This window comes from Diabrotica undecimpunctata, chromosome 5, assembly GCF_040954645.1.
Source record: "Diabrotica undecimpunctata isolate CICGRU chromosome 5, icDiaUnde3, whole genome shotgun sequence".
NCBI lineage: Eukaryota > Metazoa > Arthropoda > Insecta > Coleoptera > Chrysomelidae > Diabrotica > Diabrotica undecimpunctata.
The window spans coordinates 10139021-10166849 of record NC_092807.1 but is presented as its reverse complement, the minus strand read 5'-3'; the positions used below and the strand labels follow the sequence as shown (position 1 = coordinate 10166849).

General features: G+C 34.7%; 1 protein-coding gene across 3 annotated transcripts in view; it reads left to right on the top strand.

The window, feature by feature from the left end:
• Smg6 (Smg6 nonsense mediated mRNA decay factor) overlaps window positions 1-27829 on the top strand; it is a 323010-nt gene that overhangs the window by 43846 nt on the left and 251335 nt on the right. For all 3 annotated transcript variants that reach the window (XM_072531434.1, XM_072531432.1, XM_072531433.1), the window contains 4 exons: window positions 3232-3342; window positions 7063-7284; window positions 7504-7565; window positions 7664-7809. In XM_072531434.1, the coding sequence (XP_072387535.1) occupies window positions 3232-3342; window positions 7063-7284; window positions 7504-7565; window positions 7664-7809 (541 nt within the window). The remainder of the gene's footprint in view (window positions 1-3231; window positions 3343-7062; window positions 7285-7503; window positions 7566-7663; window positions 7810-27829) is intronic.

Sequence of the window (27829 nt, the reverse complement as noted above, 5' to 3'; positions counted from 1 at the left end):
TTGGCTGATTTAAACTGTGACTGTGTAAATTTTATGTGACACGTTAAACTTAGTGTATTCTGGGTTATTTCTTACATGATTCAGACTAAAATGATTGGGAACAAGGTTGGAGAATGTCACCCTGTATAGATGTTTGTAGCGGCCTATCTCCATTACCATTTCTTTGTCTCAATCCTTTCTTTTCCATAACTCATGTGTGTATTTTGTGTCATTTTCATCGCATATTTTTGCTGTTACGTTACCTCTATCTTCAAAAATTTTAAAAATGTAAGATCGGTTACCTATAATATATTATAAGCAAGGTGGTGAAAATAATAATAGTTTTCAAATAGGGGAAATGTCTGGCAAATTGTGCTGAAGTTAAGGGAAAATGTCCTCTTCTTGTGAAGAAACTAATTTAGATTGTTCTTTCTAGAGTTATCTTGGAAGAATTGGAATCACAAAATTTAAATGTTTGAATCTCGATATTATTCGGTGACCTTCGTGTGTCAAGTTGTTAAGTGTTCGGGACGACGACGGAATGGAAGCTGATCCTAGGTTTGACCGTGGTACCGAAAAGTTCGGGCTAGTTTAAAAAACTTTTTTTTTTGGTGCTGTTTCATGTGGGATCTTGACTAGTACAAACCGTGTGGATATTCAATGGGATTTGCTGCCTTCGTGGAAGGGTTTTTTTGGGAATTTTCACAATTTCGCAAAAAAAGCGGATCTACAGTGCACGTGTCTACCGGAGTTGCATTTAGATCAATAAATTAGCCTTAATCACGAGTCCAAATAGCCGACTACGTTTTGGTCCAATTTGGGATATTTCAAACCCCTAATCTGGCTAAGAAGGGGTTCTTCTTCTTTTTCTGTCTGGCTGTAATTATCAACTTTTCAACATTGTCATACAAGTCTATGTACATCGGCAATCGTATTTTTGGAGTTCCTCCGAAGTTGCAGTGGATTTTGCGAATGGTATTTTTGGATTGAAGACATACTGAACTTTAACTAGGATCCCACGCGGTGAAGTATATGAATGTGATTGAAAATTCGAGGTATGGATCGATAATTAATTTTCGACGGAAGATTTAAGCGCCGTCTAATTTGTTTACGCGATACAATAGATTATTTGCGGTTTACTTTATTAATTAAATATTTGCACCTACCTATTATAATTTTTTAACTTCGTCTAAGGAGGGGTTAAATATTTGAGATAGATTTATTTTTTTTATATTATTTTCTGCGCACGCAGGTGAGCTCTCATGGTGTCCTATTTGGGTTAATTATTTTTTTTGTTGGTATTGAACCACACACCCCTTAGCGTCCGGTACTTTTGATACGTCTTACCTTTTTTTGTGCAATTAAGTAGAAATAACTTATGAATTTTTATTAGGCAAGTAGAAGCCGCATTTTTAGATTATTTTTATTAAGCCTATGGTAAAGTTAAATAATTTGTAATATGTAATTGTTTTCAAATATCTTGGGAATCTATTTATTAAAATTGACTAAATCCTGATCTCAGACAATTTCATTTATTTTTTTATTTATTCAGGTTGTATACTGTACTTACAATATTAGTAGTTAACCTATTGGTAAGTTGGTGGTTTATTGAATAGTAACGTAGGGAAGGCTGTGGGCCAATTTACCTGGCGCCCCTGATATAACTTCGGATTTTTTTGTTTTGTGGACCGCACGACCATCTCCACTGTTTTGTCTAGCCGCGAGCCATTCCAAGACTGTCACCGTATAGTACTTTTATTTCCGGGTGTACGTCTGATTTATATGTGGTACATTTTGTAACTTTTTTTTATATAGATTCGGTTTTGTACGCCACATTGCATGTCTTTAATCACAATTTTTAATCTTCTTTGTAATTTTTGTATACATTGTCTTAAGTTGCTTAAAGTTCTTTATATACATCTCACTTTCTTCCTCCTTGTTTTCGCCTAGTTTGTTAATTTCATATTATGTCCCTACATTTCACATTCCAATAATTATGACGTGTCTTGTCTTGATACTTAAGTATCATTTTCTTTTTGCCGCCTGTCATATTTTGTGTATTGGTGTACATTACATTATTATTTTTTGGTTACTCTTCTTTTTTCTTCACTGGCTAAATAAAAACACTTTATTATTGATTAAACGTTTCGGCTACCTTGGCCATTCTCAATAGGTACTTTAATTGCAGTAAACATTACTTATTACAATTTATATTTTTGTATGCACTGTTTGTTTGTGATGGAATTCAAAACATGACTTTTACACACGTCTGTAACTAATTTAAATAATTAATTAACGATTATTACGAAAACTATAATATTAAAATACTTCTAAATTTAATTTCAACGAATTGTTAGGTGTTATTAAGATCTTCTTCTTCTTCTTCAAGTGCCCTGTCCATTGCGAACGTTGGCTATTAACATGGCAATTCTGATCTTGTTTGCGGCGTTTCTGAATAGTTCGACCGATGTGAGCCCGAACCACTTCCTCAGATTTTTGAGCCACGAGTGTCTTCTCCTGCCTGGCCCTCGCTTACTGTCTATTTTTCCCTGGATAATCAATTGCAGTAGACGGTACTTATCGTGTCTCAATATGTGGCCTAGATATTCAAGCTTTCTTTGTTTAATTGTATTCACGATTTCTTTCTCCTTTCCGATTCTTTGGATTACCTCTGTGTTGGTGACATGTTCGGTCCAGGATATACGAAGAATGCGTCGGTACACCCACATTTCGAATGCTTCTAGTTTTCTCGTGAGCGTCTCCGTCAACGTCCAGGCCTCCACACCATACAGTAAGATCGGAAAAATGTAGCATTTAACTAGACGTAGTTTTAGGGGAAGAGACAAATCCCTGCTTATGAGGAGCTTTTTCATATTGCTAAATGCTGCTCTAGCTCGTTTTATTCTCGCCTTAATTTCTATGGCCTGTTCCCATTTTGCTTTACGTTGGTGCCAAGGTACACATACGATTCTACATGGTCAATTAGTATGTTACTTATCCGTAACTGTCGAGCAGGCTGTTGCTTCCTGCTTATCAGCATCCACTTTGTCTTCTTGAAGTTGAGGCTCGGGCCGTATTCCTCACTAACTGAATAAACTCTTTCCATTACCTGCTGTAATTCGTCTATGGTACTGGCAAGGATCACCGTGTCGTCGGCATATCTTATATTGTTCGTTAACTCGCCGTTTATTTTATGCCCTCATTTGCATTTTCCATACATTTGTTAGATATTTAGATACATTTTAATTTCAGAGAAGAAAATTAGACGCTGTATATTACTACATGAGAAGCCTGATGTCTTCAAATCCCGCTCCCTCTGCTAGGGAAAATCTCATATCATTATTCGAAGAAAACAGGAAAAAGGTAATACATTAACCTTTATAAATTATTTGTTTGTAATTGGCAGTACATTAACTTTATTATAAAAAATGCACATTTTTCTAAAAGTAGGTAAGTGCGGTAGAAATAATATTTAAATTTCGGTTGTAACTTTTTTTGGTTGAGATGCATCTTTTATTATTTTTTAAAGAGTTTAACCAGTATATATCAAGTACACACTAGTACACACATGACACAGATGTCGAAAAAGCATTGAATACGTGAGATTTTTGGAACAGTCACCGTTACGCAAATTTGGTCGCAAAGTCACACAGCTGGAGAACAAACATGACGGCATTACCAAAAGGACACTACACAGTATCTTGATTATTAATATACGTATAGTTACATACGAGACATCATAGGGCACTATTGATGAAAATAAATTTACTATAAGACAAATTTTGATTTATTGACTTTGAAGAGCCTCTGGATGAGTACAAAATCAACAACTGATCGAATCCTAACATGCGACACGGCAAACTAAAGGGGACGATATAGAAAAAACAAAAAAACAGACAAAGCGACTACTGTAAGGGCACTACACAGCATAAGCAAATGAAAGGGGAGGATATAACAAACATATTAAGGAAGAAAAATAAACAAGGCGACTACCAAAAGTACATACAATTTATAATTTACTAAACAAAATGTTTGCAAATTTTATTATTCATAATGATACACGGTGTCAAATCGGACACTGTTTCAAAATAAAATTGGTCGTATCTCGTAAAACACTCGGTGTAAAGTAGAATAAGCTTATATTGAGAGAATTTCCAAGAGCTGTTCTATCAACATGCGTAATAATGTACAGGGCGTTATATTGAAAATAAGGAAGTTTTAGTCAACTTCCAGTAAAACCGGAAGTGGTAGAAGACTCTAAATATTTTAAGTTAAATGGGTATATCTAAAAACCGCTCATCCTAAATTTTTAGATATTAATCATGTCAAGTTTATCTAGAATTTCTAATTGAAATTACCAAAGGATTACCCTGTGTAAATACAAATCAATTTATAATGTTTCATCAGAACTTTTCATGACCTCACCTTAATCCCTCTTCTTTGCTGCCGATTACAAATAAATAGTTTCTAAAATTTGATAATAAAAGTACATAATTCGTTTATTAAAGTTTATCGAACATTTTTAAATCAGTTGTTTTTTTACATGCTGCATTACTACAGTATCATCAGTTATGTGTACGTATTTTTTTAAACTTGAATGTTGATGTCTGTAATATTTTTTATGGTTTTACATACGGACAAATAGTTTGTACGTAAATTTGGACGGAATATTTGCAGGTATCTCTTAACTAACCCAACAACATACAGGAGAGAACATAAAACTGCATTTATAAAATACTTTGTGAATGCAACAATTTTTATACGCGAGAAACCTCAATATTACTAAATGATAGGTTAAATGAGCATGAATCATACATTATAAACAAAGACTTTGATAGTTCCCAAATATGCTAACAAGCCTGGAATAATGAGTGCAGAGTCCAATGGAAAGATAATAAACAAGCATTTAAACAAAAAATATTTGTTTTAACTATCACAAGTAAATCATTATATAAAATCAGTGTTATCTGAAAAAATATATTTTAAGTAGCCGACACAATGAGCAATTAAAGTACTTATTTGAAATCCGTACCTGGACTCTTTAAACTGATGATTTAGATCTCTTGTTGATGGAATGTCACACCTCCAAACTGTAGCACCTCGCTGAGCTAAATAATTATGAATGTTAGATAGCTTATTATGGAAATAAATGAAAATAAATAAATGGAAATAAACTTAGAGAAAACCGAATACCTAACAACAGAAAACAAGGATATGAGAAACCTAGAGATAGACGAGGGAAGACAAATAAATGGAACAGATAAATTCAAGTATTTAGGAACCATAATATCGAACCAGGGAACAACAGAAGAAGATATAAACAACAGATTGAGACAAACAAGAAACTGTATAAGACAACTAAACTCAGTGTTGTGGGATAAGAACATTACGATAAAGACAAAAAAGAGAATATATAACACCCTGACAAGAAGTATCCTGACATATGGGTCCGAAAACTGGACAATAAACAAGAGAAATAGAGGTAGAATAAGAGCAGTAGAAATGGAGTTCCTGAGGAGAAGCTGTAGACTTACAAAAAGAGACAGAATTGAAAACGCAGAGATTAATCGGAGAATGGGAGTGCAATCAGACATAATCGACTATATAGAGGAGAAGAGACTATCCTGGTACGGCCACGTCAGAAGAGCGGACAGAGGACGCTGGATAAACAAAATCACAGAATGGAGCCCGATTGGAAGAAGAAAGAGAGGAAGACCCCGAAGGTCATTCAGAGATGAAATCGACGAGGCTATGGAGAAAAGAACCCTGCGAGATGGAGACTGGAATGACAGGGAAAATTGGAGAAAACGGTTGAGTGAAGGAAGACAGTGAAAACTGTGGAAATCCTTAGTAGTAGTAGTAGTAGATAGCTTATTAGACTATAGAGAACTTATATCGTTAAACTAAATAGCAGAACATTTAAATAGTATAAATAGCAAACAAAGTGAACATACGATATTCGTAACCATTTCATCAAAGATATCGTCAAAGAAATAATTTGACGGGTACATACACGGACTGAAGAAAACGTACTCGATTTATTTATGAAATCGCTGTCAGTTGTCAAGAAAAAATGTGTCGAAGAATAAAATTGGATTTTCCCATCGAGTTAGAATCTATGGAGAAGCTATGAGCATATTAACGTGTGTATTAAAAACGACGTAGGTAGGCGTGGCTAACGATGATACCAATATGGCGGTGGGATCATGGCCGGACTCAATAATATTAAAACTACTATAAAAATATGACTAGTTATTCAGAAGATTTAATCATAATCTAAAAAAATGCAATACATTTTTAATAAACTATGATTTATTTATCCCGCGGTAAATACTAAAAACACGATATATTATACATAAAGATAAATTAATACAGTCAAATACTATTAATTTATTCTCTGAAGTACGGGTCATTACTTTGTTTACATATTTGTATACTAACCTATAGAACGTTATTCCTGAAGATTTTTTATTAACATTGCTTCTGCTACTGCAACTACGTTGAGAACAAGAAACCATTATTATGCACTATCACAATATATTATTACAGTTTCTATAAAAGTATTATAAAAGTAAAAATATTCAAAAAACAACAAACGTAAACAAACATATACGATCTGTCAAAAGTATCAAAAAAATCTTAACAATATGGCCGAAGTGAGGTCGTTTTTAGTCACGTGATGCCCTCTCCATAGATTCTAACTCGATGGATTTTCCTCTTGAAATCCCAAAGGAGGTGTGATGAAATTAATCACACTATTATTTTCATTTTTTTTTATATTTTGTATGTATGTAATGTTTTACATCTACCCATATACAACATTGTATGTTGTGACTAAATAAACGCCCAACAAGTTTCGTCACCAAAAAAAGCACCATAATTTCAGCGCAACCTAATATACTTAATAAACATAGTCTCGGTTCATCTCATTTACTTGAAAATGTACAAAACTTGAGATTTTATTAGTATCAGTCGGTGGACTTGCAATAAATTTTATTCAAAAATCTTTATCTACTCTTCACAAATCCTGTCCACAGAAAAAAACCTTGTGTGTCTAATCTTTCCTTTGCATCTTTTTTACAGTACGAACAAGGCGAAAAGAAACGCAGAGAAGAAAGACTGGAACGTCAGCGCCTACAAATGAAACAAAAAGAATCCGAAGATGCCAGTATCGCACCTGGTTCTCTTAGAAAAGAAACTTGGATACATCCGGAAGGTAGAAGAAAAGTGTACAGGACCAGTCAGGCGAACATCGAACAAAATTATTCGGATGAAGAGGATTTATCTGCTTTGAGTAGTGTTGAGGTAAGGCTTTTTTACGTCTTTGTGAAAAAAAAAACAATATTAATAAACAAATTATAAAAATCGACACAATTGTGTTGTATGAGACATTTTCAATACGTAAAAGAACTTTTTATGAACACCTTCTTTCCTAAAATTAAAAAAAATGTTTTCCGTATGATTTTAACTTATTGAAACATACTGTATACATTTTTTGATAATTAAAATCTACTTCTTTTTTAGGTAAATAAACGATTCATCGTGAGTTATCTACATGTGCAGGGAAAGCTCATTACAAAAATCGGGTAAGTAAGATAAAATGAGTCAAATCTTTTGCCAAAAGAGTTATAATAATAAATTTCTTTTTTTGTCAAATAATTGCGATCGTTTCTTTTTGTTATAGCTTGGAGAGTTTTCAAGAGACGGCGATGCAGATGTTGAAAGAATTCAGGGCTCTTTTGCAACATTCTCCAGTCCCCATCCCTTGTAACAGGCTTCTCCAATTACTGGCCCTTAATATGTACGCCATCGATACTACTCAGCTGAAGGGTGAGTCGTTATTTTTTCCTTGCATTTGATTTCATTTTGTGTGTGATTCATCTATGTTTTATTAACAAAACGAAATATATAAACAAATTGCAGTATATGAAACATTGTTTTAGGGTATTTTTTAAATAATTTTAGTTTACATTACTTATTATTGTACAGACATCATTATTATTACGACCTATGGTTACTGGACTAAGCAGGAAGCTAAATATATTTACATATATATGCGTGCACATGGAAGTAAGTGACAAAATTGATCAAAAACCATCATTAGTGAAATTATACCGCAGGAGTTAAAATAAAAATCATTTTGTAGGGATCATTTAACTAAGTGTATTTTCTAGTGGTGAAATTTATAATGTTTTAGTACAAAGGAACAGTAGTGCGCGAAAAACTAGATTTTTGAGCTATTTTTTTAGTACTTTAAGTAGGTTCCATATTAATATGATCTAAAGTTGCTACTACTAAAGTTGCCGTTTCAGTTCTAACATATTTTTCAAAATCCGTTTTTTTATCAGCTACTGATCTTGTTTCATTAAATTTTTAACTTGTTTCAATACATATAAATGATGAAGTTGCTATTTTGATAAAGCTGATTAAGGTACTATATATTATGGCAATTAAACTTTTTTATATTATTATGCAAGTAATGAAGATTTAAAAAAAATTCGGTTTTTGTGCCATTGTTAGTGTATTTTAAAGATGGCGCCGAAAATTGTTCCTCCAAAAAGACAGATTATCTCTGGAACCGCAAATCTGAAACATAAAATTCGAGAAGGGTTTTAAAAAAGAAGTGCCCTTACGTGATAGTTTATCAGAGAAATTGCAAATTCTTAAAAAGAAACAAAATGGTGACATTTGAAAAAAATGGGCAAAAATTGACCCCTTTCGACTTTTTTCAGTCACAAAAATTTTATTATTATTTTGTTTTTGTCAAATTTTGTTAAACAATCATAGAAAAAACCAAAACAAACAACATGCGTTTATTAAAATCGACCGACAAGAGCGAGATTAAAGTTTTGAGAAAAACTCTGTTTTTAAAATTGGCGGACAGTTAATCTCCAGATCTAGTCCATCGATTTTAATAAAACTAGATGCATTTTGTTTGTTTTGGTTTTCTCTACGATAGTTTACTACAATTTGACCAAAAAAAAAAAAAATAATAAAATTTTGTGACTAAAAAAAATCCAAAAAGGTCAATTTTTGAACAATTTTTCAAATGTCCCTCATTTTGTTTTTTTTTAAGATTTTTCATTTTTCTGGTAAACTATCACGTACGGGAACTTCTTTTTTAAAACCCTTAAACTCTAAAAACCCAAAAATAGCATTAGCATTCTGGACGGTAAAAGTACCTTAAATAATTTTGCTAATATCCTGGGGATACGGAGGGATCGTCCCCTAGTACAGCTGTCTTTGTCATTCTGGTAACGTTATAAAAATAACGGCCAATCCTTCCACTACTAAGCGTGAACATGAAAAAGCTTAAGATGAACGATTCTCATCAAACACGGTTCTTTTCAGAACCATTTCTAACTATAATCTTGATCAATGTCGTGGCAATTACTGATGACAAGTAAGTGGTACTTTCCTATGTGTGTAAAACCTCTAAACATGACATCTTGTGCATCCAGAAAATACATCGCTACCAGAAGGAGAGCAGACTGAACATTGACGGGATGACTTGTGCCATTGAGATCTCTGACAGAAGACACGGCAGCACTATTTTTACAAGAATCTGTCAAGAAACTGTCCTCTGCGTCGAATCTTCTCCTTAGATTTCGACAATTGCACAGTCGAACGAAATTTTTGTTTCACTCTCCAAAAAACTTCCAATGCGCCAGTTAGAACTTAGTCGTTGGGGACTTCACAAGCCATCACACGTCATGGGGATATGCAGAAACGGTCAATTGAGGATGGACCATCGTAGAATGGGGGCAGAACTCCACAATCCACCATTCGAAACTGCCAAAATCGTTGTACAGTAGAATATGAATGAAGGAGTACAACTGCTGTACAAGGACGATCTACGATCCCATACCAAAAATACAGCACCGCTCAGTCAGTCTGAACGTACACGCAAGAGTCAAAATGACAGAAACCTCGTTCCAACTTAGGTTCAATTTAAAAAATGCCAAAAGATACGCTGCCGAGATAGACCTATGCTTTCATCGAAATAGTTCGAAATTCCTAAAAGGTGTAGACAACGGTAGGTCCTGGGCCTTAACGACGATTTACTTAACCTACTGAGTACATATGAGCTGGTGGAAAAATACATATACCTTGGCCACGAAATAAAGATCACAAGAGACAACCAAACATGCTAACGACGAAGAAGAATAATCCTAGCATGGGCAGTCTACGTAAAACTCAAAGACATCTTTAAAAGCTTCTTCTTCTTCTTCGTGCGACTAGGATCCCTCCTGTTTGTCTGCCTCTTATTCTGTTTCAGCCGTTGTTGACTGTACATTATCTTTCCACCTTTTTGGCGGCCTTCCAACGGGTCTTCTGCTATACGGCTTGTTGTTTTAACAGATGTTCGCTAATCTATCTGGTCCCATTCGGTTTACAAGTTCGTTCCAGTTTTTTTTCTTGTTTTTATCCACCTGTTAATATTTTGAATTTTGCATTGTACGCGTATACTTCTGTTGGTTGCAATCTTTAAAAGCGATATACCAATTTCTTTAAAACGTAAAACATTTGACTCAACCTTTCCAATACTACTTCTATTTATACCCCCAAGACAGCTCCATGGATGCAAAATCTTCCAATATTCAATACTGATTTATGCAGATTCGACAAAACAGAAACCCCAAACTCAATCCTTAGAAAATCCTTCCAAAACATCCTTAACTTAACACAATTTGATGAAATTTTATACACCGATGCGTCCAAGAATGAAGACTGTTATGGCTCCGCTGTGTCCACACTGACGACGACAATAAGCTCTGTGCGATTGTCTAAAAGTTGTAGTATCTATACCGCAGAATTATATGGAATACTCCAAACATTAAAAGCTTCAATCCATCCTACTTCAAATGGAAGCATAAAAATCGCCATTTGCACTGATTCTCTTTCCTCGATTCATTCCATAAGACACATTTTCACGAAAAACCCACTAGTCCAGGAAATCCACACCATCTGTAACCAACTATATTCTGCTAACATAAAAGTCATAATGATCTGGACTCCATCTCATGTTGGTATATTGGGAAACGAAAAAGCAGACCAAGCCGCTAAAGCAGCATGTTCTTCTGACATAGCCTTCAAAGAGGTCCAAATCCATACGGATCTTAAAATATTGATAAAACAAAAAATCCTCAGCTCATGGGCGGACCTGTGGAGTAAAACAAAAACTAAGCTGCATGACGTTCAACCCAACTTATCTCGCGTCAATATCTCCTCTATGAACAGAAAAGAAAAATCAGTTATTCACCGACTACGAATAGGGCATACACGTCTCACACATGGATACCTTATGGCATCAGAAAACCCTTTAGTATGCCACTACTGTAATAGCGTACTTTCTATCAAACACGTGATAGTGGACTGCTGCCAGTATGATTCTTCCAGAAACAAGCACAGCCTAAAAGGAAATCTAAAAGACATTCTCAGTGTTCCAAACCGTTTTGACAGTGTTCTTAGATTGTTAAAAGAAACAAGTTTAATTCAGCTAATATAAACAGTGCATAGTGATAAGCTTTATTGTTTTAACCTTTCTATAAAAAAAATGTTCATATCAAATTCTTGTACCTATATAAAATATGTATAATGTTGTAAACTGTACCCGTGTCAATGACCATAAGCTGTCAAGACACGTTAATTAAAAAAAAATGACCCAGGTGTGTTGCCTATGATGACCTATGGTGCCGAAACTTTGACATTGACAGCTACAACTTCTAAAACGCTGCAAATAGCTCTGAGGAAAATGGAAAGGTCCATGCTGAGTATATCACTTTGTGACCGAGTTAGAAATGAATACTTAAGACGAAGAACAGGAGTTACCGATGTAATTTCCCGGATTGCCACACTGACATGGAACTGGGCCGGATACGTCGCCCGAATAAGTGATGAAAGGTGGACGAAGAGATTGCTTGAGTGGAGGCCGAGGTTAGACAAAAGAAGTAGAGGACGACCCCCCACTTGTTGGACTGACGATCTCAAGAAAATGTCAAGAAATTGGATGAAAAGTGCTCAAGATAGAGCACAATGGACAAAAATGAGAGAGGCCTATGTCCAGCAGTGGACGCAAAGGGCTGGGTGATAATGATGATGTAGACAACGATACGTCCCGGGCCTTAACGACGATGGACTTAACCTACTGAGTAAATATCAGAGATTGTTCCACCAACCTCTTCAGTGAGGAAACCATAGAACTCGGAGAAGAACTTATGAAAATCAAGTCAAGTTACACCACTAGTCAAGTTACACCAGACCGAATCGCCTATCAACTACTAGTCAATGGAACACCCAGCTGGAAATCACGCTCAGAAAGTCCAAAAAATGCTGCCATGCCGAGAATTAACTATCAAATTGTGCTTGCTTTTCCTTTTACATTTTTCTTTCGAAATGGCTTGCGAAAGCACTGTAAAATTAGAATTTGTTATGAGAGAAACTCGCTAAAACCTAACCCCATCAAAACCTAAGTTTACCCTTTTTACCTAAGATCGAGAAAGGCGAAAATAAAGCTGAACGGACACCAATCGGAACACAATGGGCGTTTTTTAAAAATCATTTTGGTTTTACATTGCGCGGGCTGAAAACCATAAGGTTCCAAGCGACATTTACAAAAATTTTCAGGAAACGAATTTTAAAGTTTGCTGTCAAATAAAACGGTTTTGACAATATTGTACTTTGTCAGATATGTTATATATTATTGTTTAAGGATTCGGTAATACAGTGATTCTTAAAACAATGCTGTCGTTGTGGTATAAAATGCAAATTTCATGGTTTTTTCAAAATGTTACACTTGTACTTGGAACCTTAGGGCACTGTAACAGCTGTACTTGGAACTTTGTGTCCCTAAATAAATTTGAAGTTTTAAAAATGTCATATTATGACATATTATGTCATCATTGTAGACTTTATTGCCTTTAACAATAACAGCCGTGAATAACCTATACCATGACGTTGGAAGGATCTAAGGAAGAAGAAAATTAACGAAGAGTAGAAAATTAACTTTTATTTTTATAAACTGTTTCGTTTCAGAAATCAAACATTTCATGTAATTCTGATCTTCCAGTGACATCCATTTATACGTAAACTCAATATACTCAAGCTTTTTCGCAGTCAGAGATTTGAGTTTTGTGTTATCGGCCGAAGCTACTACAAAGTCAGCAGAGGAATTATTTTTGGGAATCACTCTCTGTTTCTTCCTAATACTGCTGGTAACTTTACTAACATTGACTGTAGAAAATTCGGCGCTGTGATCATTCAGCTTATACTGAAAAGTAAACATGTCTCCTTGCACAAAACGTAGTTGACATACTTTAGTGTAAGGTATTGTATTATGTTGGTATAATGATGCTGTTTTTTGAAGTTTTTAAAGTGTATTGGTTTCATATTAATCACACAGAATGGCTTTCGTTTGTTGACTTTTAACAATAGTCTAATAAACGCTAGTGGAGACCAAATATTCGTAACCTTCATAGCTTTTTCTATGCGAGAGTGGATATTATCGACAACCTGTATGCACGAATGACCAGGTATGGAGTATTTCATAGTTGCCATTTGGATATTAGGATGTCTGTTAAGGAAGTCAGTGATTGCTACTGAAATCAGGGAGTTCCTGTTCTGAGGAACACAACTAGCACTCCACGTGATTATCTCATTTATTTCTGGATGTTTTAAAACTACTTTCTCTAAAATTTGTATTAGGGCACTAGACAAATCATTGCCTGATCTCCCACATAATGTTTCTGGCCATACTGCACAGTAAACTTCTGAATCAACAGAACTGAGCTGTCAGATTTGTAAAACAGCACATAGACTTCAGATTTAGGTAGATTTGACATTTTCCAGATCAAAACATATAATGGCACAGTTTGAGTTCTCTGTTTTTTTGTTATTTTCACGTTCTTGGCGCATTATCAATTTCTTTCTAATATGGGAATTATATGCCTGTTGCTCTTCTGCCTGCACCCTCTTCTCTTTTTTGGCCAATCTATAGTCTTCGCAGACGTCACACCTATCCGTTTTCGGTTGCAAGAACTCTAGATTATGCTCAAAATTAAAAATGTGTCTATATAACGACAGCTTTTGTGGAGGTATATTGTTTGCATTGCACATTTTAATGTACAATTCATATATTTTTTGTAAGTTAACTGTTGGGTCTAGATATCTTTTTTTTTTGAATTTTTCCTGCAATAATGCGCTTCTACATATGGAAAATTGAAAATTATTTTCTTTGAATCACTCTTCTCTAAATGCACAGTATATATGGGCTTTTTCTGGAAGATATTCAGAACCGGAGCTACAATAATCCTCCCAAGATTCATTTTCGGACACAGAGGACATTGTAAACAAGAAAATGATAATTTTAACTGATAAAACTCACATGTAACTTTCACCAATACTCTCACTATAGTACATGGAACCATATAGTTCTAACTTTAAACCATTTCGTGCGCTTGGAACTAGATTTCACTGTTGATTGTGGCGCTATCTGTCAACGAATCGCAGAACTTTCAATACCATTCTATGCAGAATTAAAAAAACAATAGATTTCTGTTAAAAAACGAGTTTTGTACAAACTGTCGCTTGGAACCCTATGGTTCTCAGCCCTCGATTGGGAAGTGGGTAGTAATAAAAGACTAATATTTTAATTCGTTAATGTAAACAAGTTGATACTTTTTTACTTACTAATTGATTTTTAAGAACCTCCTTTTTATTTTACGATTTGTCACAAAGTACATGAAACGCCCAACTTTATGATTCACCGAGATTTATTGGGCTGTAAGCGGTTTGGAAGGTTTGGCCTGTAGATTTCTACTTTTTGTAACAGTTTAATTACAGCAAGTAATATAACTGGATAAAGTCAGGCCTCACTTTTTATTGATTCTGAGAAAAAGTTTAATATTCGGTAGTAATCGTACTGTTGATGAATTGTTTGTTTTTGTTTTGGAATATTAGGCATCTTGATTCGAGTTCTATGGTATTTTACCTGTCGTATAACTTATTGAATAGTGCTGTTATCAAGTCGAGGTTTTTCCCTCGTTTTCTGTGTAAGTACTTCGATATTGATATTATTGACCGATTGCTTTTCCCTTTTTTTTCTGAACTTTTAAACACGAATAACTTCTTTGGTTATTTCTATTCATATATTCGATCATGTCTGGATTGTGGACCACAACGTCTATCGTCGTCAAAAAGTGTCTGAATATATCCTTTCCATCTCCAATTCCATAAAAATGATAAAAGAAGAAATACACTCGCGATCATAAAATCCGGGTCACCTTAAAAATCACCGATATTTCATTTTTAACGAGCTTTATCGTAAATAATAATAACACAAATACAAACTAATGCATGTTTCTGAGAATTGCGGTCGGCTTAGCGGCTTCCTTTGCAACAAAGAATTCCAATAGTGCCGATTTCGCGGAAAAGTGCACACTTCCCAAAATGAACGGTACCGGTAACTGCCGCTTCCTTTAAATGTCTCATTTGTGCTTCGACTTTCTGTTCAAACGCAACGAACAAACGTTTATTGTTGCCACCATTAGTGTTTATTAGTGTTTATTATTGTTTATTTTTTGCCAAAAATACCCTTGACTGTTGTTGAAACGGCACAAATAGTTGCGCTTGTGAATGACGGTCACACTCGACGGCAAGTCGCAAGAACTGTTCGCGTAAGCCTTTCTACGGTTCAACGAGTGCTTTAACGCTTTCAGGAGACGGGTTTGCTATCCAGACGACCTGGCTCTGAACGAAGAAGAACGGCCACAGCACGAGATGAGTTTTCTTGTGTTTCAGGCTTTACGAAACCGGACCTCAACTGCGATTATGCATCGAAATCGTCTACAGGAAGTACGAATTCGCAATGTTAGCGTTGCAACAGTCAGGAGAAGACTTCGTTCTTTTGGACTATCTTCTCGGGTAATGGCTACAGGACCGCCACTTCGCCTGGCGCATCGAGTTGCACGACTAGCTTTTGCTCGACAATACGCGCGTTGGAGAATTAACAATTGGAGCAAAGAGTTATTCTCAGATGAATCCCGTTTCTGCCTAACCGGATCCTAACCGGATCCGATGGAGTTTGGAGGAGAACCGGGGAACGATTTTCACAAGCTTGCATTGCTCCAATAATGCCATTTGGTGGAGGCTCGGTCATGGCTTGGGGAGGTATATCTTCAGACTTCCACACAGAATTACCCTTCATCGAAAATGGGTCCCTAACTTCACGAAGGTACATTACGGAGATTCCGGAAGAACATGTTATGCCCAACATGGCAGGGCTTGGAGAAAACGCCGTTTTTATGCAGGACAACGTGCGATCGCACGTTGCCAGGATCAGTATGTAATGCTTGGACGAAGTTGGAATTACGAGGGTAGCCTGGCCAGCTAGGTCTCCGGACCTGAATCCCATCGAACATCTCTGGGACGATTTGAAAAAACGTATTCAAACTCATACACCTCCTCCTAACAACGCACAGGAGCTTAAGGATTTGTTAGTGAGTGAGTGGAATAACATACCACAACATGTAATCCGGAGAAAAATTGAGAGTATGCCCCGTCGTCTGCAAGAGGTTATTAGAGCAAGGGGAGGCAATACACGATATTAGTCATTGAAATTTCACTGATTTTTTACCACGTTCTGTATTTTCCATATTTTTTCGTATGTCTGTTTTATCAACAATTTGATTTGTTTTCTGTTTTTTTCAATAAAAACAATAAAAAACCATTTTTTTTTCTTTTAAAACAAACATTGATGACAAATAAAAAATACATTAGCCAAAAAAAAGGTTATTACTGCACCAGAGGCAAAAATATTGAAGAAACTTGAAATTTTCAAGATGTCCCGGATTTTATGATCGCGAGTGTATATTCGATCATGTCTAGATTGTGGACCACAACGTCTATCGTCGTCAAAAAGTATCTGAATATATTCTTTCCATCTCCAATTCCATAAAAATGATAAAAGAAGAAATATATAAATAAAGAAAAAACAAATATTCAAAAGTATGAAATTTATTATAAACTGTTTTTGTCGACCGATTATTCTGACATGGTTATTCTGTCTCTTTCGTAACTATTTGGAGTTCAGTCATTTTGACGAGGCTTAATGAAGAACACCATTAATCTGTTCAATTCAATTATACAGGAATTATTTCCTGATTGATTCCTAATCGTCCTGGATTAAAATCACATAAACATGAATTTCTAGAGGAATTTTCATCCGTTGTTAGATTTCAAATACGAGAATGTAATCTTGGATGCATGCGAAATGGATGACTGTTGTATAGGTATGCAGTCGGTGGTGACATGAGGTATCTCTTTTAATCCACAATGAGCACTTCTATTATCGAGAATTGAATTCAATTAAGTAGCAATCATATCGTTCCTCTATTTTCTGTTTTACCTACACTATTTGCAATTTTTTTGTAGGTTTAAAATTTAGTTTCGTTTGACATTTTTATGTGATTTCTATTATTTGATAATTTGTGTTTATATTAAAAAAAATTAAAAATTAAAAGTTAAAAATGTTTAACCTTTCAGCAGACGTAGTTTAATTATGTGTATATGAGTAGTCGCACACGGTCTACTTGGGTCTACCGGTCTACCGGTTATAGAAATAGTCCTCTGGATTCATTTTCTTTAAATTTCAATAAAACAATCTATCTTTTGTAGTTTTTTGACATTATTTATTATTATTGACATATTTTGTTTATTTACGTAGCACAAAAAAAAGTCCACAATTTTTGTAATAGTTTGATTTATTCTCTTTTTTACTAAACAAATTACAATCAATTTAAAATAAGAACATAACATATCAGTCTTCAAGAACTATTTTAAACAAAAATAAAACATATTTCACTAAGACTAATCATACAAAAATATAAGAGATGGCATGGAAAAACCAAAATAAAATTAAGCCGGAATATTGTTACAGTCATTGCAAATTGGATTTACATGTTCCAAACATAGATACTTTTTACAAATCGAACAAAAATATTCCGTTTTTCGATTCTTAGAGGAGGAAAATGAATTAAAAATTTTATATGCTGATCTAAATATTTTCGGAAGGTGGGATAAGTTACAAGATATGTATAATTTTATATACTGCAATTCATTACAACAAACTGTTAACGAAATTAATTATTGTCGTTAATTCTCTCATTACCATCAACGTCTGCCTCGAATGAACGATTTCTCTTGTCTCAAAAGAATCAAAACGTATTGTCGAAACACCATGAAACAAGAGAGAATGTCAAGCTTGTCTCAAATGTCAATACAAAAAAAACTTTTAAAATCTCTCCAAAACTCTAATAAATTTTACGATGACGTTATAACCCATTTTGCTACTTCCAAACAACGTAGACTAGAGTTAATTTATAAACATGTTTAGGTTCTAAATTTATAGGAAAAAACAAAAAAAAAAAAAACAAAAAATCTCCTATGATGGTTGAAGTCTTTATTAGATGGTATACCTATCTGAGGAGACAAAAAATACCTTGCCGACCTTGTCTCTCAAGCCACTAGCCGCCCCTGATGCTGCTTGTGCTCGACGAGTACGTGTTGCTTTTGGATGAGGCTCTGTAATGTTTTGGCAGACATTTCATTCGAAGGCAGTACTGATCTCGTGTTTATTAATAGAAAGTTGAATGCTCACCGATACATTACCGAAATTCTAGACGAGCATGGATTTGTGGACGAAAACTTTATTTTCATGCAGGACAACGCGCGGCCACACAGCCAGGATGGTAACGTAATAGCGGGAAACCTAGTGCCTTTTGTGCCAAAAATAAATTAGCCGGCTCAAAGCCCAGATTTGAACCCGATTGACCATTTTTGGGACCAACTCAAACGAAGAGTAAGAAACAGAATACCTGCTCCAACAAATCGTGAGCAGCTTCGATTGGCGATCATGGAAGAATGGAAAGCTTTTCCTCAAGACGACATCTAGCATTTGATCAATTTAATGCCAAGTCGAATGAGGAGTGTTATTCATAGTAAAGGTGGTAATACAGAATATTAAAAAACAAGACTTTATTGTAATTTTTATAAAGAAATTAGAAAAAATTTACAATGTCAATTTTAAAATTTTTTTGACATTTTTTATTTAAGAAATGGTTGCATACTGTTTTAGAACATATTCTTAAACATTACACAAACATCTAATGACAATCAATTTTTTGTAGGGTTCTTAAAAATGAAAAAATGCCCAAAATTTTAGATGACTTCTTTTTAATGACTCGCAATGTATTTCTCTCTCTTTAATGGCGCTACAGCCCAAATCGGGCCTTGGCCTCCTCCAAACTATGCCTCCAATCTTGTCGGTCCCGCGCCGATCTTCTCCAGGTTCTCACGTCTAGCAAATTTTGCGCGTCCGCTGCCACTTCATCCTGCATTTTACTATCTAGGGCTCTTTTCGGCAATCTTTCTGTCTCCATTCTTACTACATGACCAGCCCAGCGAAGTCTCTGAAGTTTAACGAATTCTGAGATCGGTGTCTCTTTGAACAGTTGGTAGAGTTCATGGTTATACCTGGATCTCCATATTCCGTTTTCGTTAATAGGTCCAAATATCTTTCTTAGGACTTTTCTTTCGAAGACTTCCAGTTTTCTTTTTGTCTCTTCTGTCATCACCCATTTCTCGCATACATAACATACTATTGGTCTGATAATAGTTTTGTAGACCCTGATTTTCGATCTCCAGTGTGTGTTTTTGGAGCGGAACACATGATCGAGTGAAAACTTTTTTTCAGTCGCAGTGTATTTCCGAAGTGGAAATCGAAACGCCAGAAACAAACTTATTTTAAAGTAAAATTGTGGCTTATTTCCAGTAAAAATAGTAAATCGTGATAACTTTTCGTGGTAACCAATGAAATCGTTATGAACTCTTATATAATTATACAAGTACTGATACATATGACCTAGTGTATAAACTATGGGAATAATTTCTCGATTTAAATGATTCCACATCATCGCATCAGTTTCATACGTACAGCTATTTCCGCTATTCATAAAATCTTTGAAGTAATTTCGCCCATCGAACGCTATAACTGCGAATTAATAACCTATCAAATAGCAACATCGTGATACATCAAACAATGAGGCAGTACGAAAATGCACCCACGGGGCGTTATCATCTAAGAGTGGCCTTCTGCCGTTTAAGTAAGTAGATATCTTTACGGAACGCGGCGTCACTAGCGACGCCATCTTGATTTATTAAGGCACTTTATCCGTCTCTTAACGTGTCTTATCCCATGACCGGTGTGCTCTGGTCTGTCTTGATGCATCGCCGCGTTCAGCCAATTTGCTTACATCACATTTGCAATTTATATTTGCGAATGCGAGCTGCGGCATTTCTCTTCACTTGGCATTTTCAAAGCAAAGTTAAATAACCCAGGAGTATTTACACTGTCTAGAAATACAAAACGTATAGACGTTAACAATTCGAGTTAAGCTTAGTATTGCTGTACAAAAATTTGCATAACGGTGAGATAAAAAGTACTGAAAAAGGCGCTATGAAGTTTATATCCGATTTTGATTATTGAGTAAGACTATTAGACCAAAGAAATTAACAAATAAAAATAAAAAATTTAAGTAAAAATCCTTTATAAAAGGTATATAGTTGAAAGTTGGAAACTCCTTCAGTTGAAAACTCTAACTAACACCAATCAATTGATAATTGTGTATTATGCATTGGTTTATTCATATATGGCCTATAATGTTGTCTTGTGGGGAAACTCTAGAAACTCTTCTAGAGTTTTTATAACTCAAAAGAGAATTCTTAGATTGATATTCAATATTGATAATAGACAATCATGTCGTAAATATTTTATTGAACACAGACTGTTGACTTTTCATGCTTTATATATTTATAAGTGTATTATTCACGTCAAAACTAAATTTCAAAATTTTACCCACAACTCTGACTTTCATAATTACCCGACAAGACACGGGAGGTTGATAAGCGTGTGTAAACACTCCACAACTCTCTTTGAAACTAGCCCTGATTTTGCAGGATCTAAATTTCACAATTGTTTGCCACTTAATATAAGAAATGAAAATAATATTCAAAAATTCAAAAATAAATTAAAAGCATGATTGATCCAATTACGCGTTTACAACCTAAATGATTATTTTGACTTAATAAAAGACTACAGGGAATGAGGACCGACGGGTTCAGAGACGCTCTATATCGCATATCTTTTTTTTTATATTAATCTATGTTTTATTGATTTTGTTTTATGTAATTGTCCTATATAACTTGTTGATCATGCTTTATGTACTATATGACTTGTCCTATATCACAATGTGATCTGATGGGATTAATAAAGAATATTCTATTCTATAAATTAAAAACCCAATCGGGCTGTCATGAAGACAAAACGTTTTCGGAAACCATGTTCCATCATCAGTGTCTAGGTGTACATGTTTTGAGCCTCTAAATATCCGGGTAAAAACCCGATAAAATTTATCTAATATAAATTATCTAAATAAAAATACTTTTTCGTGACAATCTTTGATACCAGGGGCGGCTCGTGATAGTACTAGATGTTGAGGCACATTACATAAATTGTATCAAAATAAGTACTGTTATTCCTAAATTCAGGTATTTTACTTAGGGTATTTTGTAGTAAATTTCAGATCTTACCAATGTCTGTTTTTCTATTTTGTAGAACAGAAAAAACAGAATCAGAAAAAATATGTTCTGAGGATCTTCTAAAAAAGCTTTTAAACATACTGCTTCTCATATTGTTTTTTCATCAAAATCGCGACTATTAATGATAAAATGAAAGGTCTTAAGTAATTTATTATTAAGGAAAAGACAGTTAAGATTTTATTTCACGTATAGGGAGCTTGCGCATCCGTTTATACGTATTTCAGCCCAATAGGCATCATCAGAACGGCTTTCGCAAGCGCTCTGAACGTGAAATAAATCTTTTCTGCCTTAGGAAGCAACTATAACATGGCTTCGAATAGACGCAATGTAGCGACATCTGATAATAAAATCGTAGACTAATTTTCGAAACCAAATTCAAGAATTCCGCTTTAATCTGTGCCTTCTAAGAATTGCAAGGCAAAAACAGACGTTGATAAAGGTGTTAAGAGAGACATGGGGAATCTAAAAATTGCATTCCACAACATATCTCCTCAACTAAGCAAAATTCTTAGCGAATTGGTTTCTAGTACTCGTACAGAGTATATCGAAATAACAAGGAAAAGACAGTTAAGATTTTATTTCACGTATAGGGAGCTTGCGCATCCGTTTATACGTATTTCAGCCCATTCAGCCAATTTATTATTCTTATTATTAACTGTTAGAACTGCGCGCAAAGTAAAATTCCAGCGAGTTGCTACATTAGAAGATATACGATTTCCTCCAATTTGTTCTAAGACTAGGGTATGCTTTGTATATTTAGAAAAATAGGAAGAAAAGCCGGATAATGTTGAGAAAAAAACTTTAATATGTTGAATTGAACTGCACGCGGTATCTAAAACTAAATTAAATACACGTGCATAGCAATGAATGAACATTGCTTGTGGCGCTATAGTTTTAATTTTTGCCTGTAGACCATTCACTTCTCCCGACATCACAGAAGCCTCATTGTATGTTTGAGTCACTAATTTACCATGCAAATTAAACTTTCCGAATTTTGTAAATAAAAACTCAAATAAATCTTGGGCAGAACGCCCGGATCTTACATTGAAAAATCCCATGAAAATGGGAATGTTGTATTGAACCAGATTCTGAGGTTCTTTAACCAAGATGTTCTTCTTTTTCCTGGACCTCGTTTTCCAAATATTTTTCCTTGCAGGATGGCTTGAAGGAGAGCATATCTGGATTTATTTCGCATAATATGTCCGAAGAATTGTAACTTTCCAGATCTTATGGTGGTCAGTACCTTTCGGTTCTTATTCATTCTTCTGAGGTCCTCCTCATTTGTGACTCGGTCAGTCCACGGGATCTTAAGTATTCTCCGAGATAGCCACATCTCAAATGTTTCCAGTTTTCTGCACATATCTTCGTTAAAGGTCCACGATTCAACACCATAAAAAAGGACAGAGAAGACGTAGTATCGCAGCATTATTACTTTTGTATCAATAGAGAGGTTGTGACTCTTGAAGAAGGCCCCCATCCAGTTGAAGGTGGATCTAGCTGTTCCCCTTACCTCATCTATTTCGTCTTCCAGGTTTTCTTCTTCTTCCTCCATATTAAGTGCCTGGTTAAAGTATTCCACTCATCTATTCAATACATCTTTCCTTGTTTTTAGTATGTCTAGTTTAGAATGCTCTGAATTCTTTCTCTCTGTTGAGGTTTCCTATATATTTAAGTTCCTTATTTAAGTGGTTTTGTTTTTTTCTTTTGTGTATCCTCTTTTCTTCTCTTCTCTTTGTCTGGTAATTATCTACAGTGGTTCTAGTTCGTTGGGTAAGCATTTTTCTGTAGGCTTCTTTTTTTTTTGTTGCATTCTTGCATTCATCGTCAAACCAATGATTTTTACGGGCACAAATTTCTGTTCCTATGTCATCTTTCGCTACTGCTTCAATGTCTTCCTGTATTCTGGTCGAGTAGGAGTCTATATCTGTCTGGCCTTCTTCATTTACATTTTGATTCCTTAGCCTGTTAGTGATGTTTTCCGAGTACCGTTCTGCAATTGTCGCATCTCTCAGGTTTTGCATATTCAATTTTTGTCTATCCATTTTATTTTCTTTACTGGTGTTTGAAATTCTAGCCCTCAATGTTCAGGCAATCACTAGGCAATGATCTGAGTCTATGTTTGCGACTCTATAACTTCTGCAGTTTATTACGTCTGTTCCAGGCCTTGAATCTATTAAGATGTGATCAATCTGACTCGTTGTTCTTCCATCAGGAGAGGTGTTCGAATAAATCCATTCGAACATGTAAAACTCTTTATAAATATTTTTAATTTAGTATTTAACTCCACTTTTGACACAAATGCACCCACTCTATAAATATCATAAATGTCAAACGATTGTTAAAACATTTTGTCAACAGTTTTTAGAATTATAGTTTTTTGTGCGCTTAAAACTCTTACAAAAAAAGACTCCCCGAAAAATCAGGCACCCCGCCTACCCTCAGAGCGAATTTAGTCCCGCACGGTGCAACATCTCTGTTTGCAGAAAGAAGCCCTAAAAAACTCATCAAGGATTTACTCCTGACACATTTATACAGTGCTCTCCGAATCTGTAAAAGGTTTGTCCAGCTTATGGTATAAAAGCAATTAATAATAAGTTAAAAGTTTTTGCATTGGTAGCCTTAGACCCAGTGGTTGGTGTATCTTTACATTCGCAATATTCGTGATAATAACTTGGATAGACAATAGTGCACATACACTTTTCAAAGACTTGTTAACTAGTAAGTAGTATTTAGTAGTAGGAATTTTGTTTAGTTCTTTATGTATTTGTACTGATATTATTTATGCTATTTGTTTTTCTCTCTTTTTCTCTTTAATAAACCGTTTTGTACCTTTGGATAGCTTTTTGAACCGTTAGTGTTTAAGACATTCTTATATTACAGGTAAGAGCTCTCATATTTTGTAACCAGCAATCTATGTTTTACTCTCTATCTCATTTTAAGACATTCTTCATGTTTGTCCTTTTGTGTAGATACTAATTTTATCTACAAGAGGTTCAGGTTACCTTGTAAAGTTCTTGTGTAAAATATGTGCTAGCGACTATCATATTGCGTGCTACTGCTAAGTTTATCAGTCGTAATCCATTATCGCTACCATGTTGTATAGGCTATGCTTTCCTATAGTAGGCATGAACACTCGCTCTCGTCCTATTCTTGCATTTATGTCACCTAATACAATCTTAATGTAATTTCTGGGACATCTTCTGTAGGCTTGCTCTAGTTCATCGAATTCTCGTTCTCGCTCTAGTTCATCGATTCTTTTATTTCCTCTGGTTTGTTATCAGTCGTGGCATTGCGTTGGGGCATGCCGTTTAAGCGAAAATAGCACATTCTTTGACCCTAGGCTTTAAAGTTAATAATCAGGCCTTTTTTTGACGTATCCACTCATTCAAAAATAGACTTCATAGCTTATAATAATTTAAATCAGTTGAATTTTGTACTTGTGCAGGCAAATTTACGATTAAATTTTTGGAAGTTGTGGCGAGTTTTGAAATTTGAAAATTACTGAAAAATAAAAATAAAATGACTACTAATGATTGATAACGACTACAAATATTTAATGGGTACATGTGTTTATACCCCATTTTTGATTTTAAATCCGTTATTAGTCTTAACACAATGAGTCTTCACATTTATATTAATACTTCTAAATATAAGAAAACCATAAAATGATACCCTCTGTCTGGGGCAGTTAATTCTTTATGAACAATAAACCATCTTTACTACATTTATACGCAAAAAACAAAGTGAATTCTCGAAAGATCGAGTTTCGTTTATCTTTTTGCATCGCTTTAATATCGTCTTAAGTCTGGCGATGTGTCAAAAGTAGTATTTTAGATCTTAGCTTTTCCGAGAATTGTAATACATATATAATCTCTTTCTTTTGTCTGATGGTGTTCGTTCCTGGAACATCTTGGGAACATCTTTTTGCGCGTACGAGTTGTATATTGACGGGACCTCACGCGAGTCTTAAACGATCGTAAAAAAATGATGAAAGGAAATGCGTAACTAATATAAATTATATATATAGGGAATGGTGCTACTAGTATTAAGTTGAGTCTATATGGGGCTCAAAAAAATAATAAACAATGTAAGAAACAGTGTAGGCGATTCGTAGGATTTATCTCATAAAATATAAATATCGGTCTGCTGTTTGTTTGAAAATTTGTATATTAATTGGTATACTTTCTCTAATCTGCTATTATAATCTTTTACATAAAATAAATTGTCAAGAGTGCAATTCAACATATATTGGGCAAACACACCTATATCTACATAGAAGGGTTGTTGCACACAAACATAGTACACAAACCAACAAATTAAACACTAGAGCCTTGGCCAAGTATTCTCTAGAAAATTCCAAGTATTCTTTTGATTTTGAAAACAAACAAAACCACAACACAATATGCACATAAAAAAGATTAATTTTTTCAATAATAAGACTCATATCAAAAATCTTTCCAATATGTATCATAATTTAATGAATTGAGTTGTTTTTTAAATGCACCATTGGCAGATATTTAAAATAAGACCCGAACAACTGGCATTTAATTTTAATTTTATTCACTGCCGCCCTAAATAACAGCTGAACTCTTAAGAATTATACAGGAGGACCACATCAGTGCTCTAGTTAAGCTTTTTTATGCTGTATATACTTCTGGTTAAAATAACTGAGGAATGGTTAAAGTTTGTTTTTATAGCAATTCCGACGAAACGGTGAGCAAAAAGATGCGACGAACACAGATTGATTAGTCTGATGATCCACACATTGAAAAGTTTTTTATTCGCATTATTCATTACAAAATAGACCTAGATGAAACCCAGTTTGGATTTAGGAATTTTTGGCTTAAATGTACGCCTTCAAAAATGCCGCAACAAATGTAAAGATATTGATGTGGCTTTCATCGATTACGAAAAGGCTTTCGATTGGGTGAAGCCTGAAATGCTTGAATTTTTGACATTAAGAACCAAAGTCATTGATGGTAGAGATCTACCTTTTTTTTAATGTTTCTAGGACAAAATTAGTGATTTTGGACCATGTTCATTGTGTATGTAGTCCTTTTTTAAGGAATACCTATGGAAACCTGCTTCCTTATGAAATATCACATATAAATCTCTTCTTAGTTCATCATTTTCCTAGAAACAAGGTCTCTAAGCATAATTTTGTGCTAAAAAGATGTGGTCAATAAAACTGCAAGCCAGAAGACCTGGTTCTGCGATTAATAGATCTGAGAGACAGTCGTTGTATGTCGTATGTTGTATGAATATTGACGTTGGTAGAATATGTTAGAATTTTTTTTAGCGTCGGGCAAAACAATACCTGCTATAGATCTGTACATAGAACAATAATATTGGGATTATTTTAAACTAATTCTATATCCTAGTTTAAGGTAGCATGTGCTTGTTCTGCTTTTGCGTGGTGTACCTTGCTTTCGATTTGAGGTCTCTGCATTTCGGCCTCAGATTTGGCACACACAAGCTCAACATAAAATTTATCGCATCGAGCGCAGGTGTCCGATCTAGGTGTGCCAAATCTTAGATTGAATTCGGAATTAAATATGTATCGGTAGATATTTTCAAAAAAAAAAAATAAGAAAAATAGAAGCGTTCGAAATGTGGTGTTACAGAAGAATATTAAAAATTCAGTGGTTTCAAAGGATTACCAATGCTGAGGTACTACGACGTCTAAATAAGGAGTTAGAAATTATGAACAGCATAAAAAGAAGAAAACTAGAGTATTTGGGTCACATAACCAGAGGAGAAAAATATGAGCTGCTGAGAATTATTATGCAAGGAAGGATCCAAGGAAGAAGAAGCATAGGAAGAAGAAGCATAGGAAGAAGACGCATCTCCTGGCTGAGGAACCTTAGAGAATGGTTTAACTGTAGTTCACTACAACTTTTCAGAGCAGCAGCCAACAAAGTGACCATAGCCGTTATGATATATAACCTCCGATAGGAGATGGAACTTTAAGAAGAAGAAGAAGATATTTTCATCGGGAAATTTTTGCTTTAAAAAGTTGATACGTTTTGTTTGTGGATAGGTCTGGATGCAAAATAAGCTTTTAAGTGTTATTTCTGGAATAGTGGCTCACTTCTTTTGGAAAAGATTTAATGTGCTCTCTTATAGGTACTTTTACTTAATCGGAGATCGCATGTGGTCTATTTTTATGTTTTCCTCTTTGATCATACAATGTTTG